General features: G+C 36.1%; 2 protein-coding genes across 5 annotated transcripts; one reads left to right on the top strand and one right to left on the bottom strand.

The window, feature by feature from the left end:
• On the top strand, positions 1 to 5,440 carry LOC122317952 (phosphoenolpyruvate carboxykinase (ATP)-like). The gene is made up of 13 exons (XM_043135038.1): positions 1 to 163; positions 426 to 688; positions 1,319 to 1,491; positions 1,672 to 1,825; positions 1,952 to 2,036; positions 2,676 to 2,776; positions 2,998 to 3,296; positions 3,494 to 3,667; positions 3,781 to 3,846; positions 4,147 to 4,325; positions 4,505 to 4,674; positions 4,759 to 4,927; positions 5,017 to 5,440. Exons 2-13 carry the CDS (start codon positions 435 to 437, stop codon positions 5,155 to 5,157), a joined length of 1,965 nt encoding a protein of 654 aa, XP_042990972.1. The 5' UTR covers positions 1 to 163; positions 426 to 434; the 3' UTR covers positions 5,158 to 5,440.
• A 2,745-nt stretch (positions 5,441 to 8,185) lies between these two features.
• Positions 8,186 to 12,691, bottom strand: LOC122274312. 4 transcript variants are annotated; one of them, XR_006228274.1, is made up of 11 exons: positions 12,550 to 12,691; positions 12,371 to 12,452; positions 12,192 to 12,285; positions 11,542 to 11,616; positions 11,296 to 11,363; positions 11,065 to 11,205; positions 10,885 to 10,926; positions 9,961 to 10,097; positions 9,559 to 9,598; positions 8,647 to 8,748; positions 8,303 to 8,530 (listed from the first exon to the last, which is right to left on the bottom strand). XR_006228274.1 is itself a non-coding variant. In XM_043083352.1 (10 exons), the coding sequence occupies exons 4-10, from the start codon at positions 11,613 to 11,615 to the stop codon at positions 8,402 to 8,404; spliced, it is 693 nt and encodes a 230-aa protein (XP_042939286.1). In that variant the 5' UTR covers position 11,616; positions 12,192 to 12,282; positions 12,371 to 12,452; positions 12,550 to 12,691; the 3' UTR covers positions 8,186 to 8,401. The 4 variants fall into 4 exon arrangements, 3 of the variants coding, with proteins under 3 accessions (XP_042939286.1, XP_042939285.1, XP_042939288.1); XM_043083352.1 differs by lacking the exon at positions 9,559 to 9,598 and having other exon boundaries at positions 8,186 to 8,530; positions 12,192 to 12,282; XM_043083351.1 differs by lacking the exon at positions 9,559 to 9,598 and having other exon boundaries at positions 8,186 to 8,530.
• Positions 12,692 to 16,582: the final 3,891 nt, after the last annotated feature.

Raw genomic sequence — 16,582 nt, forward strand, 5'->3', positions numbered from 1 at the left:
AAGGTTCCTCACCCTCGTCCATTTTTCCTCCTATCACCTTCTCATTTTCTCTTCCTCCATCAAATCCTGCAACTTTCATGTTCACAACCCCCCCTTTGTATCTCATTCACCTTTTCTTTCAATCTTCCTCTTCCACCATTTCCTTTCGAGCTACAAATCTCTGGTCTCTCTCTCTCTCTCTCTCTCTCTCTCTCTTCAACCATGCAAACACGTACCGCTAGCTTTAAACAAAATTTGTAGACAAGAAAAATACCAAAACTTTTTTCTCGGGAAGATTTTCAAACCTTAAAACATGCTTACGATCCGATGAATCCGAGAGATTATAATTCCGCTAAAACATGTTGAGAACCATGACGTAAATGTTGCGCTGAACTGGTTTGTCTTTTTTTTATTTTTTTTTATTTTTTATTTCTTCCTGTGTGCAGGGAAAAGAGATGGCGGAGAACGGAGAGTTCAGTTTCGAGACGGGGGCGGCGCAGAAAGGGCTGCCGAAGATAGAGACGCAGAAGAAGGAGAACGAGATCTGCCATGATGACAGTACGCATACAGTCAGGGCTCAGACCATCGACGAGCTCCACTCTCTCCAGAAGAAGAAATCGTCACCCACCACCCCTATTAAGGGGGCCCGAGGCTCCTTCACCGCCATCTCCGATGAAGAGCGCCATAAACAGCAGCTCCAGTCCATCAGGTTACAAACATGAACTTGCCGATCATGATTAATGCCTCGTATTATATATGATCACTAATTAAATTAGCTTAAAATATAAAGATGATTGCTATATACATATATACATAAGGAGATGGTATAAAAATAATTTTATAATTGACAAATTATATGAATATATATTAATTTATAAGATTAATTTTAAATAATCTATAGTTAAAATATTTCTCAAATATAAATGCCGTCGTTAATAATGAATTACGAATTTATCGTGACTATAAAATACATTAATAGTAAAAAGTTCTCGAAGGAGAGAGAAAAATCATGAAAGCAACTGGGATACGCCCCGCCCTTTGCTTTTAACACTAAAAACACCTATAAAAGGAATACAATTTATTAAAAAAAAAATTATATATTGAATTTTTATAATAAGTTAGATCTAATTTATCATAAAAAAAAAAATTCTATACTCTTGAATTATGGAAACACATCAAATTTTAAATTTTGTATGATTTTTTTTTCTTTAATCAGACATTTCTCCTAATTCATATGCTATATTTTGCGGTAGAAGGAAAATTTGAGTACGTTCAGAATTGACAGTGAAACTTTGCCTGTTTTGGTAATCTCCACGTTTGTTGTTGTTGTTTAAAACAGTGCATCTTTGGCGTCACTGACGAGAGAAACGGGACCAAAGTTGGTGAAAGGAGACCCGACACGGAAGACACAAACATCAAAGGACATACCACATCACCATTTCACACCGACCATTAACGTTAGTGACAGTTCCTTGAAGTTCACACATGTCCTCTACAACCTCTCTCCCGCAGGTATAAGTCGCCTTTTTGCTTCCATGCTCTACTAATATTCCTAAAGCATGTTTACCTATGAATTTGAACATTTAAGGAGATTGAAATCGGAATTGGGAAGGTGTGGTTGCGGAGTTGCAGTTTTTTTGTGTGCTTAGTAAACTAACAAAGTTAGCTTTTGGGACTTGGGGTTTGGTGCAGAGCTATATGAGCAGGCCATAAAGTATGAGAAAGGGTCGTTCATCACAGAGACGGGCGCCTTAGCAACCCTTTCTGGAGCCAAGACCGGTCGTTCTCCCAGAGATAAGCGTGTTGTAAAGGATGAGACTACTGCGGATGAACTTTGGTGGGGAAAGTAAGTGCCCCCCAATCCCTTATCCATGGTCCTTTTCTCCAATCCCTGTCTGCAATTTTGTATACCTTAGAGCTGCTTTTATCTTCTATTGACATCTACAAGATTTTATTTACTCGTCTATGACAGGGGTTCACCCAACATTGAAATGGACGCGGAAACTTTCTTGGTGAACAGAGAAAGAGCTGTTGATTACTTGAACTCTTTGGATAAGGTTGTCTTCTAATTAGTTAGCATCTTAACGTTTATTTACTTTGCTATTGCCTATTTTTTCTTTTTTGTTCTTCAGTGTTTATATTTTTTTAGATTGTATCATTTTTCTCCTAATCAGTTTTGATTTTGTTACAGAAAAATGTACTTACTCTAAGAATAAATGGACCTTCCTACATGGGGTGCAAAAGAAAATATAAAACATAAAGTTGTGGTCTTTGAAGCTTTTCCCTTTTAGGCACGATGATGTCGATGCTGGTATCTATTTTGTCGTTTTTTTTTTCCAGTTGATCAAACGGCCACTGATCCATTTGAGGACAGCAATTTTATCCTTGAAATATTATTGATTTGTCAGCATTTTGGTGTTGCTCTTTGTTTATTGTACTTATGTGTTATTTAACCTCACAAATCAGCAACTGTAACCCAGTGAATTATGCAGAACATATCTAAGTTTATAACTAATAATTCGATGAATTTGTACGTTAGGACTTTCAGCTATCAATTACCAGGTGGGTTGCTCATCTGTAGGAATCTGTGTCCTCTGTTGTGATAACAGAGTATCTAAGGTTGTTGGACTTTGAAAGAAAGTATGGAGTAAGAATAAAAAGTATTGACAATAGTATGAAATTTAATCTATTTTCAGGTCTTTGTGAATGATCAATTCTTGAACTGGGACCCAGAGAATAGAATTAAAGTCCGGATTGTCTCTGCCAGAGCTTACCATTCCTTGTTCATGCACAACATGTAAGTAGAGCATATGAATAATTAACCACTTACAACACTATTTGTTTCTGTCTACAGAAGTCTAAGCCTGCCAGATAAGTCTCCTTTAACGTTGACGCTGCTAATTTATTCTGTATTGAGTAAATTATCATCCCTAAATAGAATTACATGGAGGAAACTCGGGTGAAATGTAATGTTCTGTTAGCTTAGTGTACAATTCGATAACTGGATGGGTCTGGCAGGTGTATCCGACCCACTCCTGAGGAGCTGGAGAATTTCGGTACCCCGGACTTCACTATATACAATGCTGGGCAGTTCCCATGTAATCGTTACACGCACTACATGACATCCTCTACTAGCATAGATCTTAATCTTGCTAGGAAGGAAATGGTCATCCTTGGCACCCAGTACGCCGGGGAAATGAAGAAGGGTCTGTTCAGTGTTATGCATTATCTCATGCCTAAGCGACAAATCCTCTCCTTACATTCTGGCAGCAACATGGGGAAAGATGGAGATGTTGCCCTCTTCTTCGGATTGTCAGGTATAGTATCCTCGGAGTAGGGCATGATGTGGCTCTAAATGCTGGTATATGATATGTGCCTTCTAACTCTATCTCGCAGTCCTTAAACCTTCGCATATTTCCTTTGCAAAGGCAAAAAAAGAAGAGATTTGGCATACTTCCTTTGCATACTCTTTTTTGCCACTCACGAATTCTACTTTTAAATGTCTTTATGTTAGGTACTGGGAAAACAACTCTGTCTACAGATCATAATAGATACCTGATTGGAGATGATGAACACTGTTGGAGTAGCAGTGGTGTGTCAAATATAGAAGGTGGTTGCTATGCTAAGTGCATTGACCTCTCGAGGGAGAAGGAGCCTGATATCTGGAATGCAATTAAATTTGGGACTGGTAATGGATAAAGTCAAAGATACCAAAAGGATAGAAGTGCTGAGTAATTCTTTGAATTTTCCTTTGTTTGGGTGTGTCATCATTAAAATAACCGAGTTGTTTGTCAATGTCAGTGCTGGAAAATGTGGTGTTTGATGAGCACACCAGAGAGGTGGATTATACTGACAAATCTGTTACAGGTAAATTTTTTTATCATTTCAATTCTACAATTGAATATGGTGATCATTTTACCATCACTGCTTGAAGTTGACAAAGAAACGGGAAAAAATTCACTACTGATTCGAATATGATGAATGATGAACCATCCCTCCTGCTTTTTGACTAAGAATGGGATAAAGCTATCACATAGTAAAGGCAATGAACAGCTGAAATGGGTAATTGAAAGGGATTAAAAAGTCTCACCTGCATATGCTTTATGCTTATGTTTGACTCGCTAAGTCATACAACTTCTCATGAGGTTGCTCTTCTTGTGGGAACAGAGAACACCCGTGCATCCTACCCTATCGAGTATATCCCCAACGCAAAGATACCATGTGTTGGTCCTCATCCAAAGAATGTCATACTTCTAGCATGCGATGCATTTGGGGTGCTCCCACCAGTGAGCAAGCTGAGCATGGCACAGACTATGTACCATTTCATCAGTGGCTATACGGCTCTGGTAAATGTTATTGACATACTGTTCTTCTTTAGTTGTAATTTTGGCAATAAATGGGGCTCCAACTAACGAGAAAGGTGCACTTTCTGCTCTGAATTGGGAAAGGAAAATATTATGGCATGCATATCAAACTATTGGGCTACTTTCTATGGGCGACTGAATCTCTTTGATCAAAATTTCAGGTGGCAGGCACAGAAGAGGGTGTGAAGGAGCCACAGGCAACATTCTCGGCTTGCTTTGGTGCAGCATTTATTATGTTGCACCCTACCAAGTATGCAGCCATGCTGGCTGAGAAGATGCAGAAGCATGGTGCCACAGGATGGCTTGTCAACACCGGCTGGTCAGGTGGAAGGTATGGATCTTGAACATTACTATGGAATGAGCTTTTTGAAGTAAAATTTAGTGAGAAAAGCTAATTCCTTTTCCATTGCTGCAGGTATGGTTCAGGGAATCGAATTAAGCTGCCATACACTCGGAAAATCATCGATGCCATACACTCTGGGAGCCTCCTCGAGGCAAATTACAAAAAGACTGAAGTGTTCGGGCTTGATATCCCTACTGAGATTGAGGGAGTGCCTTCTGAAATCCTGGACCCCGTGAACACTGTAAGTTGGCCTTTTACTACTGTGACCCTAATTCTGCATTCATGTGATTTCCATTTAGATGTTCTGATACATTTGATTTTGGGTTGCAGTGGTCAGACAAGGATGCTTATAATGATACGCTGTTGAAGCTGGCTGGCCTGTTCAAGAACAATTTTGAAACATTCACCAACCACCAGGTTGGCCAGGGCGAGCTGACTCAGGAGATCCTTGCAGCTGGTCCGAACTTCTAATCCTAAGCAGAAGAAAAGCAATAGGCCATCATAAACTCTTGGGAAATTATGGTTGATGGAAATAAGAAATGGTGAGAGTTGGTATCAACATGTGGTTCAATAACCAACATGTAGAATGGTTTTTGTTAAGTTCATCAGAATTTTATGATATTCTGATGAAGATTGAGTTTTCCTTTCCTTGCATACAAAACCCGTGTTCTTTTAGTTTTCAACTTGATGTGACTTTATTCTGAGAGGAGCTTCATCCGATATTTCAAGGAATTCACTAGTTTTTTCCAAATAATCCAAAGACATCAGAAACTCTTTGCAGTCCATTTAAAGCTGGAAACCATGAAAATACATCGACAATTCAATCAATGCACACATTCTATTGCGCAATGGGCAGCCTTCAACAACCTCTATGGAAACATACCCCTCATCTCAATCCTCCTTGGCTCTTGAATTTTCACAGTGGCAAAGATCCACCAACTGGTCTGTAATATAAACCTTTCGCACTCTCATGTTGGTAATTCTGTGTGCATGAAGTATGAATGAAGAATGAAGTTTCAGAAAAAATAAAAAAATAAAATAAAGAAATCATTCCATCCCTAACAAAAGTAGAGAATAAATTTGTTCTGAGCTTAATAAAACATATAATAAGTACATTGGCAATGAATAAAATAAATTGCTAGCAATTTTGTTTTGACAATTTAAAAATAGATTAGCACTACATGTACTTACAATTTTACGTATAAAACTCCATTTGCCAGTTTTATTTTGAATTTAAATTTCTAATTTCATAATTTTCAACGTATCAATAATTGACAATTGGATAAGTTTCTTTATTTTTTTAAAAAATATAGTTAGTATTTTTCTTTAAAAGAAGTAAGTTTTTCTTAAGTATAATTAGCATTTTTCTTTAAAATATTCCAGATAATTTAAGGCCATAAGAGTAGTTTCTGAAATGGAGTAATCTCCTAGAAGTAATACTTGAACATGCTATTGATGATGGTACCAACAGTACGAGAAGATGTCTTAAACAATTCTATTATACATAACAACTGTAATACCATTTTGAAAAATCACATTAAAAAGAAAAAATTAACTCAAATAGATAACCAAGTATTGAAAAATTTTAAAGGCTTTGCAAGAATACATTGCCTTGTTCCTGGCTGGTTGGTGAGCGGCTTTTGGTGGATTTGGAGGCGGGAAGACAAGTGGAGGGTCATATGTGTGGCCGAGCTGTGTAAGCTACGACAGATCAAGTTTACGTCTTTTGACCCAGGAAAAAATGGAAAGAGAGAGAGAGAGAGAAATGGGAAAAAAGATGACAAAGGAGGAGAGGAAAGGAGAAGTCCTCTTACCAGGAGGAGACACAGGAAAAAGAAAAAGATGACAGAGGAGGGGAGGAAATGGGAAAAAAAAGTTTTTTCTTTCTTTTTTTAATGCTTGTTAACTCCAAAACGATGTCATTCCGTAGTTCTCTTTTATAAAAATTAAATATGATATAAAAGCACGTCGTTTCGAGAAGTACTTTTCAAATTTTTTTATTTTTTTTATTTTTTATCAACGAATTATATATATAATTTTGAATTAGACTGGTGTGAGTGGGCAGGGATGTAGGGTGTGGTTAGGGACAGGCCTGGGCCCAGACCAACCCCCACCCCGCCCCCCACATGGTGTAGGCGGGGTTGCCCACACTTCCTAGGTGGGCTGGGGCAGTAGATGGCGGAGTGTCAAGGGTGGTGTCCTGTTGGCTAGCCCTAAGATTAAGGTAGGAAATTATTCCAAATAAGTGGTTACTTTGTTATTCTAAAAACAAAAACAAGAGTACACATCATGAGGGAACACCGAAAAGACTTTCATATTGAAATAATACACCCATTATTTTAAAATAAATAAAAATTTAAAAACAGAACAATATAATTTTTTATTCATCATTTTTTTTCAGCATTCTCTCATTATCCTATTATATGGTATTAGATTATAAGTTTACAATTGAAATATAATAAATAGTCTCTAATAATTTAATGTCATATTATGAGATGATGAGATGATAATGAAAATTGATATGAAGAGTAGCATTACTTATTTTTTTTAGGAGTAGTTTTTTTTTTTTTTTTTTTTTTTTTTTTTTTTCATTTGAATTCTTATCATTCTCGGTTACACATTTAACTTGTTGATAGAAGAAAATCACGACACCACTGAAGACAATATTTTAAAATGAAGAGTAGCATTATTTTTAAATAGACTAAATATTCAGAATAAAAACTTCTTGAAAATAAAAGCTACAAAAATAGAGATTAGGGGCCAAGGAAGGATGGAATTTCTGCCCTACACCTTTACTCTGCTGCATTGTCAACGCAACCCCCTCAATTAGATACTATTATGGGTTATGCAATCACATCACATTCATTTTAGAAAATAGTAGAGTTTATTATTAAAAAAATTATTTTTTTATATAAATTTTATATTTGTTTAAAAAAGAATAACACTTATACACTATAAATTTTTCTTTACTACTTAAAGGTCTAGAGCCCCCTCCCTGGAGAGGATGGATCCCTCTCAATCGTTTCCTCGTGGTTTGATCCCATGCACCCAAGGAGGAAGAGACCTAGTACCCAACCTCACCACCCAGGAGGGGGTGACAAAGTGGGCAAACTCTGCCCTACTCGTTTTTTAGATGTTATTTTGTTTACTCTTATTTTCAGTTCTGAAATACAAACTTTTGTATTTTAGTTTAGAGTTAATATTCAAGACTGATTTAAGAAATTTGATTGTAATACGATTCCATTGGCCAACATGTTCAATTCAATTTATGACTTTATGCTCCCCGATGATTTACCTACTTTGTTAACATCAAATTGGAAGGTGCATCATTCAATCTACACAACACACCCACAGAAGATAATGCCTAAATATTTGGTGCAAGTTTTTTATATCTGCGCAATAGAAAAGCTGTGGAATATAACATGCAGCATCTGCCCTGTAGAACATAGTGCAGTTGGCAAGCATTGAATTTTGATGCATGCAGCCAACAGATTCTATGTTTAGAATAAAAGATCTTTTATAAGAGACTCGAAATAAGGATTTTGCTCAAACAAAAAATACACATATATACACGTTTATAACATATATATATATATATGTTTATAACACCACCACAAAAAGCAAAACTATGATTTTGTGAAATAAATTCAGCTACGAGAATACAAATCTTTCAAAAAGGTACAATCAGGACTCAAAACTCAGAAATCTGTGATGGTCAAGGAATAAGTTTCCAAGCCTGATGCATAATTTCATCGTCTATAAAGGGCCGCAAAGACCACATTAGGCAGTAGCTCTCTAATTCTCCTGACGATGATTTTAAGTTTAGTGCAGAAACAATTTTTTCCTGCAACAAAATATGATATTATACTCAAAAATTTTCAGGCACCTAAAGATATTAGATGTTTGTAATGCTTATCTAGATTGGAGGTGTGGCATGAAGGGAGTAAGGGAGGTTATTACCTGCATTATATAGTCGTGTTTAACCATACTGTAAATGATCCCCATCAGTGCAGCAAAGTCAGTTACTTCAGGTCTTCGAAGTCGAGATGATGCCACTTCCTCCTAAAGAAGTAGAAGTGTCACTATACTAGAGCTTAAATCATAATAAACATATATTAAAAAAATATGGCGCAACAATCCTGCTAGTCATACGATTCTCTGTTAGGATCTAAAGGCTTTAAAATAACTAAGCATTCAGCCAAGAAGAAGAAGAAAGAAATTGAGAAAACAAAACAGTTATGCCAAACTTTTGTTTTGCTTCTTCAAAATAATGCTCAACTATAATGGTGACCCAAAAGATGATACCATAAATTTGCTTATAAAAAATATTGGCCAAGAATTTCTTAGTTTAGGGAAATATATATATTTTTTTTTATAATTAGGAAAATTTATTGATCCTCATAATTAGGCAAAGCACAGTACACAGGTAGTATACAAGAAAGAAATACCTAATTACAGCCTACGTACAAGAAAAAGAAGCATAGAAGTTTACCCCCTCTAATACAATAGCCTTAGGCCAAAGTAACAAAGAATGGAAAAATAAGTCTCTAATCACCCCGAAATGAGTTTTCTCTATTCTCAATGGCTATAAAGATGCAAATCAGTAATTATGGATTAAACTGAGTTATTCACGAGAAAAGACAAGAATATTCCTAACAACCAGGCTTCCCATGTAGGGGATAAAGCTTGCAGGCATGGAGAGAGAATCCAGAGTACCAATAAATGAGTCCAGTATAAGAGATATCTAGTCATAGATTACATTTTCTGGAGTATGGATTTACATGTCTCAAATATCCATCCTACATAAGATCAGGAGAAATTTCAAGGTCACAAATCATCTGCCAAAATACTTAGAATGGAGACAATGTGTACCTCTGAAGTTATTCCAAACCGAATCAGATGGAATTATCATCTGGTTTCAAAGGGTTGAAAAGAGATCTGAATCATCTGATCTTATCCCCCAAAAAACAAGAGTAGAAGATTATATTTGCAAAAGACAAATAGACGAGTGCATGACAACACTTTAAAATACATATGATTTAACCAAATTTTTGATAAGTGAGAAATATTTTTTGATTTAACCATATTATGAGAATATAAAGACAATGGATAAGCATGAGAAATATTTTTTGATCAGTAAGGATAAGCATGAGAAATATGAAAAATATAATGAGCATCAAGTATTGACAATGGAAAAATATCGTATAATATCTGAAACAAGAGGAGAAAGCAAAGTGTTGGGGGGGGGGGGGGGGGGGGGGGGGGGGGAGCTACCTTATTACAACTTGCTTGTCCATTCAACCCATCACTGAAATCTTCATATCCAAAGGGTGATAAAGTACCATTCACATTATGCACTGCTTCAGTTACTTCTTCCAAGAGGCATTCAAGTCCACTAAGTATGTTTTTCGCTGCAATCCCATTACAAATTTACACAAAAATTTAGAACTACAAAAAAGAACAGAAATCTGCAGGAAATGATGACCTCTGAATGAAAATGACAGGATAATTTACAGGAAGACTTGCAGAGAAGGAAAATCTCCATGATAAACTACTGTGGAAACATAAAACTAAAAGAAAGAAGGGAAAAACAATTAAAGAGGATAGATGAGATATGTTACTCCTGGATTGCTAGATAACATAATCAAATCTGGTACACTTATAAATGGTAATGAATTTATTTTTCCCTTTTTTCCCTGGATGCAAGAGACTCATACTCAACAGTACTTGAAACACCACCACCCCATTCTTGTGCTATGCCTGATATATCTCAATGTTTGCAATGCATAAATGGTCAAATCTGGTACGTATAAATGGTCAATGCCGGTTTTTATTCATGTTGGGAAGGCTGGAAGTTTTCTTGGAATATCTGCAGATGCTACCTCATCCTAGAGAAATGGCTGAAAAGCTCGATTCCATTGTGACAATGGCTCAGGATTTAACTTATATGTGCAAGGATTTTTAAAAAGACTGAAACATGTGGAATACCAGGTGTACCATGACAAAAGATGGCATTTTAATGGCGCATTCAGGTTCATAAAGGCTTTTGCCAATTTTTTTTGTAAGTAATCAAGAGTTTTATAGATGCAAGTAATAGACATAACCAGTATAAGCAGGGCTATACAGGAGAGATAAAAGGTTTCCTTTAAGATCAAGAATATGTACAAGAATAGACAATGGGAAGTTTTGGAAGTTCACCTTTACTTAAGTGATCACGAAGTCCAAGATGGCATGTATGCACTTCTCTATGCAGCGTCCACAAACAATTATTGGTAGGTGAAAAGTATCACATTGACAAAGGAAAATATTAATTCCATCCGAAAAAGAAAAAGAAAAAAGAAGCTGAACTAGGCTCTGTATTACTTAAATTGCACTTACACTTGCAAATAGTATGCACACCATCATCGATATTGATACATCTAGCTTCAAAGTAAGATCTGAGCCTCTTTGTCTCATTGATTTCAAAAATTTTCCCAACCAATTCAGATTTTCGGTCAATAGGATACTGCCGAAGATACTCTACATGAAAATTTAAGTATATATATTGAAAATTGTGAAAAGAAACCTCATTGGTAACCAAATACAGCCATAATTCTTGTGAAAACTTACCCAGCCCTTGCTGGAAACCAATAAGAAACCTGTCTCCTACAGCCACCAATTCCTCAAACTTTGTAACCCTACAACAGGATTGCCATTCGAAATTTTCAAGAAACATGGCATGGACATTGGACACCAATAAATAGCAATTATAGTATCAATAAAACAACAATATATGAATTCCCCATAGTTTTCGTTTTATTGGTAATTTAATCACTCTTTCAAAAATCATTCAGAAAAAAACATCAGGTGGATTACCTGGCCAAGAAATCCTTATACATTTGGTAAATTTTCTCTGATTCCCAATTCAACATACCTTCTTCAGTTTCCATTCTGTGAAAAAAAAATACAAAATCTAAAAGTCACCTTACATATTTGAAAAGCTTAAAAAAATAAAGAGGAATACACCCATCCACAATACTCTTTTTTCCATCCACAATACTCTTTTTGACGCATTCTAGTTGGAAAATCTGATGGAATAAGAAGAGGCTAAGAGGAAAAGCTACAACAAAGAAACGAATTTGAGAAGAACATGTAATAATATATGCTTCAGATTCGCCTTCACGCTGCTATGCTTTCGTCTGCATTGATTCTACCAGATACGTAGTCCATTGCCAGCAAAGTAAGGTCTTAGGGTTTAGGAAGAGACCACTAGGCAAAGATTACCTACAAGGCCAGTCCCAACCTCCCAATACAGGATTATACAGCACCCAAGTTTCCAAATGACTGCCGGCTTGATCTACAACAACTCTCCACCACCTAAAACTCAGCCCCTAAAAATTTAACTTAAAACTGGTCTAACTAGACCGTATTCAAAATCAGACACAAAATCACAGTCAACTCTAATTGAACTTCAACACATTAGCCACTTGATCGAATTTTGTACATTGGCAGAGAGAGAGCATTACCAAACTTAGGGCGATGGCTGGCTGGGTTTGGTGACGAGGCAGTGCAAAAACGGAGCGGTGAGGAGCAGCTGGGCGTGAGGTGCAGCGGACTCTACTGTCTCAGTACCGGCAGAGCGGGGACTAACAGGGTTAGAGATGGAAAAAGAGACACGAAGCTGAGAGATTTGGAGAGGACTAACCAATGTGGGGTGCTGCAGTGCGTCTGGACGGCTAGGTGACGTTATTGCGGTAGGATCACTGCGGAGCCGCGGTGGAGTGGCCCTGAACAAGAAAACAACCACGGACGCGAAGAGAGAGATTCGGGATGAGAGATGGAGAGAAAATAAAACCGGGAGAGAGAGGAAACCAAAGGGCTTACCGGCGGCACTGTGAAGTCGACGGCGTGCGGCAGGTTGTTGGCGCGGTTGTCCGGGGCCTGAGATGAGAGGGAGATGCGTCCAACAGATTGGGGAGGGTGGCCTGTGAAAGGGGGCTTGCGGAGGTAGAGAAAAGAAAGAGAGGTTTTAGGAAATATGCTCAAAATGGCGTCGTTTTCCATTGATTTTTTAAATGATCTGGGCTTGGGCTTTTCTCAATAGGTTGGGCCTGGCTAGGTAATGAGATATAAAGGTTTGGAATCCATCTCATCTAAAGATCCGGCAAGCCGAATCCCTTAAATTTCCATCTTTTCTTTTCCTCCACTATGGTACTCATTTTGATCAAACCAAAACCAAACTACAATTCTTTATCTCAAAGTCCAACCATATTGAGAATAAACTGCCACTTTAATTTCGAGAGCCACGTGTTTTTTTATTTTTTTTATTAATTTTTGTCAAAATTTTATTAAAAATAAATTTAAAGAGACCAACAAGAATGTAGATCCTCACAATTCCTGTGTTATTATTTATTATAAATATTAAAAAATATATATATAAATATCTTTGATACTAGTTACTATGTTTAATGGATAAATAGACGGTTTTTTTTTTAATTACTAGCATATTTAATGGGTATATAAATGATTTTATTTTCATATTTTATGTTAAAAAATTATAGTTGATGAAATATGTTGGGCACATAAGAGAGTAGCCATTGGATTCTACAACAGGATATTTCTAGTTATTTTTGCAATAGGAGGCAAGTCTCCTCAACTAATCTCATCTCATCTCCTTTCTAAATATTTTTCCATTTCAAATTTTTAATTTTTTCGTCTAGTCATTAGTTAATCATTACAACTTTTTCAAAATTTCAAACAAAACATAAAAAATAATTTAATTTTTTCAAATTCTAAAACAAAAGTAATATAAAAACATATATTTTAACCTTATAATATTTTATTTAACTTTTTTTCTCATTTTTCAAAACCCAATAAAACATCTTAAAAAAGTGTACTTCAAGCTATACCTGCATACACGATTAGCATTTTCAAACTACCTGGTTTGCTATTAAGAGAAATTGAAACAATACTAGCTACTTTCTGGTGGAGTCATAAGAGATGAGAGAAGGGAATTCATTGGCAGAATTGGAAGAAGTTGGGGTTGGTTAAAAGCAAGGGGGGATAGGCTTCAGAGATTTAGACTGTTTCAACATCGCTTTACTTGCAAAACAAATTTGGAGATTCATCAAAGAACCTTCATCTTTAGTTGCTCGAGTTTTCAAAGGCAAGTATTTTCAGAATTGTGATGTTTTGCATGCAAAGGTGGGATCTTCACCCTCTTTTATTTGGAGGAGTCTTTGGTTTAGTCTGAAGCTGGTAAAAGGTAGTGTGGTCTGGAGGATTGGTAGTGGTAGAAATATTAAAGTTTGGAATGATAAGTAGTTACCATGCTCGATAACATATCAAGTGCAGTCTCCGATAAATCTGTTGGATCCTAAAGCTACAGTGGATGCATTGATTGATGAGGAGAGAAAGTGTTGGAAGTATGATATGGTGGATTCCATGTTTAATGAGACAGAAGCAAAGATTATTTCTGCAATTCCTATTAGCCATAGGGGGTCTGCCAATAGATTAATATGGATGGAATCTACCAAAGGCCAATTTTCTGTCAAGAGTGCCTATTTCAAAGCTTCGATGCAGTATCATAACAATAAGGATGAATCATCTAGTGATGGACAGAATAATGAAATGTGGAAAGATTTATGGAAGTTGAGCATTCCAGGGAAAGTAAAATAGATGATATGGAAGGCACTTAGTAAAATACTACCCATTAAAGCAAATCTTTTTAAAAAGAAATGCTTAAAGAGTAAAATATGCCCTATTTGTGAATTAGAGGAAGAGTGTTATCCATGCTTTGTGGACTTGTCCAGTAGCAGCTGATGTTTGGGGGCATGTTAGAAGTCAGGTTAGAAAATGGAAAAGGAATTATGACAGGTTTGACATACTATGGGCTGAGATGATATCAAGATTACCAAAGGAAAGTCTGGAGCATATTTCTACTATTCTACATCAGCTTTGGCAAAGAAGGAATGAATTCATTTTTAATAACAAGCTTAGGAGTCCTACTAATGTTTTAGAGGTGGCTATTTCTGAATTACTTCTCTATTCCAACAGGTGCACCAAGGAGATGATAGGGTCTTAGAAAGGGTCTAATCTAGGAGAGTTCAACAAACTTGGGTTCCTCTAATGGGGCCTCGGTTTAAAGTCAATTTTGATGCAACTTTTGATAAGGAAAATGGAACAATGGGCATTGGAATTGTTATTAGAGATAATGATGGGGGCAATACATGCAATTCTTATTGCAGCAAAGGATCATATCTATTCAGCTGGTCAAGTAGAAGGTACTGCTATGGTGAGAGCAATGGAGTTATGCTTGGAGCTGAATTTGGTTCAAGTTGATTTTGAAGGGGATGCCAAACTGGTAATAGATGCTGTTAACTCCAGTTCGGTGGATAACTCATGGTGTGGTCAACTTATAGAAGATATTAAGCAAGTGTTGTAGAGTCATCAAGAGTGGAGTCTTTCTTTTATTCCTAAAATTTGTAATAATGCTGCTCATACGTATAGCAGCTAAATTGGGCTTAAGAGCTAAGAATGAGATGAATTGGTTAGAAGATGTGCCTGTGGAGGTGATGTGCAAGTTTTCTTGACAGTAGATGTAATTCTCAAGTTATATGAATGAAGGAATTCTTTTCAAAAAAATAAAAAATAAAAAAAATCAAACTATATCACTATTATTCACAAACTATTTCACTATTATTAAGGTCAAGTTTAGTTAGCCAGACGAGATAAATCTGGTGCTATACGGAAGAGAAGTTTTACCTATCCAAACACACTATATATATTTTATCTCAAAATTTTAAAAACATCAACTTTTATAAACAGTAATGAACAATGAAACTGATAGTAAATAGTGTATGAACAGTGCACAATTAGGCTACTCTATAATATTGTGGGACCCACACCTTTTTCAAATCTAAAAAATTTAAAACTAGCTCATCTGATCATCTCATTATATCCAAACACACTTTTTTTACAAACTATTTTATCTCATCTTAACTAAAAAATTTCACTATTATTTAAAATATCTCATATAAACTGCGTAACTAAACGTAAAGAGAACATGAGATCTGGACTACTCCGTTAGAACTAACTTCTCTTCTCTCTCTCTCTCTATATATATATATATATATATATTTTACATCTGTTTATCTGTTTAGCACAAATATTTAAATACCATATCATACTGGCCACTAATCCGATACAGGTATTATAAGAATCTATACTATTTAAGTAAACAAACTTAATAGTTATAAGAATCTTTTTTTTTTCTTTGATTGGCAGCAGTGTCTGGGACTAAATAGTATGTTATGATTTTAAGGGTTTAAATAAATTTACATATTAAAAATTAAAGGGTTTAACTAAATTAAAATCCAACAATTTTAGAAATCTTGAATTACTGATCGATTGGGTTTTTAACAATTAGTATTAAAATAGGGATCATGTCACGAATTCCAGCCGTGGAGAGAATCACCAATAGGCTAGGTGGATTAAAATGTATTGATATTAATTTTGTTAATCTTTTAACCCTTAATTTATATCATAACATGACAATGATAGAAAAAGTCTATTTGCACCCGGGAAAGGGGAATCCCCGCGTACACGCCCCTCCACGTGTACAAACAAAACGCTGCGTTTTATATTCACCATCTCAGAGAGTCTTTACTCTCCCTCCCTTCCTACATCGCAGATTCGAATCTGCTTCTCACAGACCACGAGCAATCCCCTTCGGACAACCCGCGAAGAGCTTCTCACAGGTTCTGCTTCTCTCTCAGACATCTTCTCATCCTGTTCTTCTCAACTTCGTCTTCGCATTTTTCCCAACCCAAACCCCCTAACCCTAACTTTAGGTTTGAATTCTTTGGATTTTCTTGGTCGGTTTGAGAGTTAAAAAAATAGTAACTTTGGGTTTGTA

Source organism: Carya illinoinensis, chromosome 8 (genome assembly GCF_018687715.1).
Source record: "Carya illinoinensis cultivar Pawnee chromosome 8, C.illinoinensisPawnee_v1, whole genome shotgun sequence".
NCBI classification, from domain to species: Eukaryota; Viridiplantae; Streptophyta; class Magnoliopsida; order Fagales; family Juglandaceae; genus Carya; species Carya illinoinensis.

Bases quoted from the DNA above. Each gene is read 5' to 3' on its own strand.
- LOC122317952 (XM_043135038.1), top strand. From the start codon at position 435: ATGGCGGAGAACGGAGAGTTCAGTTTCGAGACGGGGGCGGCGCAGAAA. The intron at 1,826-1,951 runs GTAAGTGCCCCC...CGTCTATGACAG, and splicing joins GATGAACTTTGGTGGGGAAA to GGGTTCACCCAACATTGAAA. The intron at 4,326-4,504 runs GTAAATGTTATT...TCAAAATTTCAG, and splicing joins TCAGTGGCTATACGGCTCTG to GTGGCAGGCACAGAAGAGGG.
- LOC122274312 (XM_043083352.1), bottom strand. From the start codon at position 11,615: ATGGAAACTGAAGAAGGTATGTTGAATTGGGAATCAGAGAAAATTTAC. The intron at 10,927-11,064 runs GTAAGTGCAATT...TGCATAGAGAAG, and splicing joins TGTGCATACTATTTGCAAGT to TGCATACATGCCATCTTGGA. The intron at 10,098-10,884 runs GTGAACTTCCAA...ATGGGATTGCAG, and splicing joins TCGTGATCACTTAAGTAAAG to CGAAAAACATACTTAGTGGA.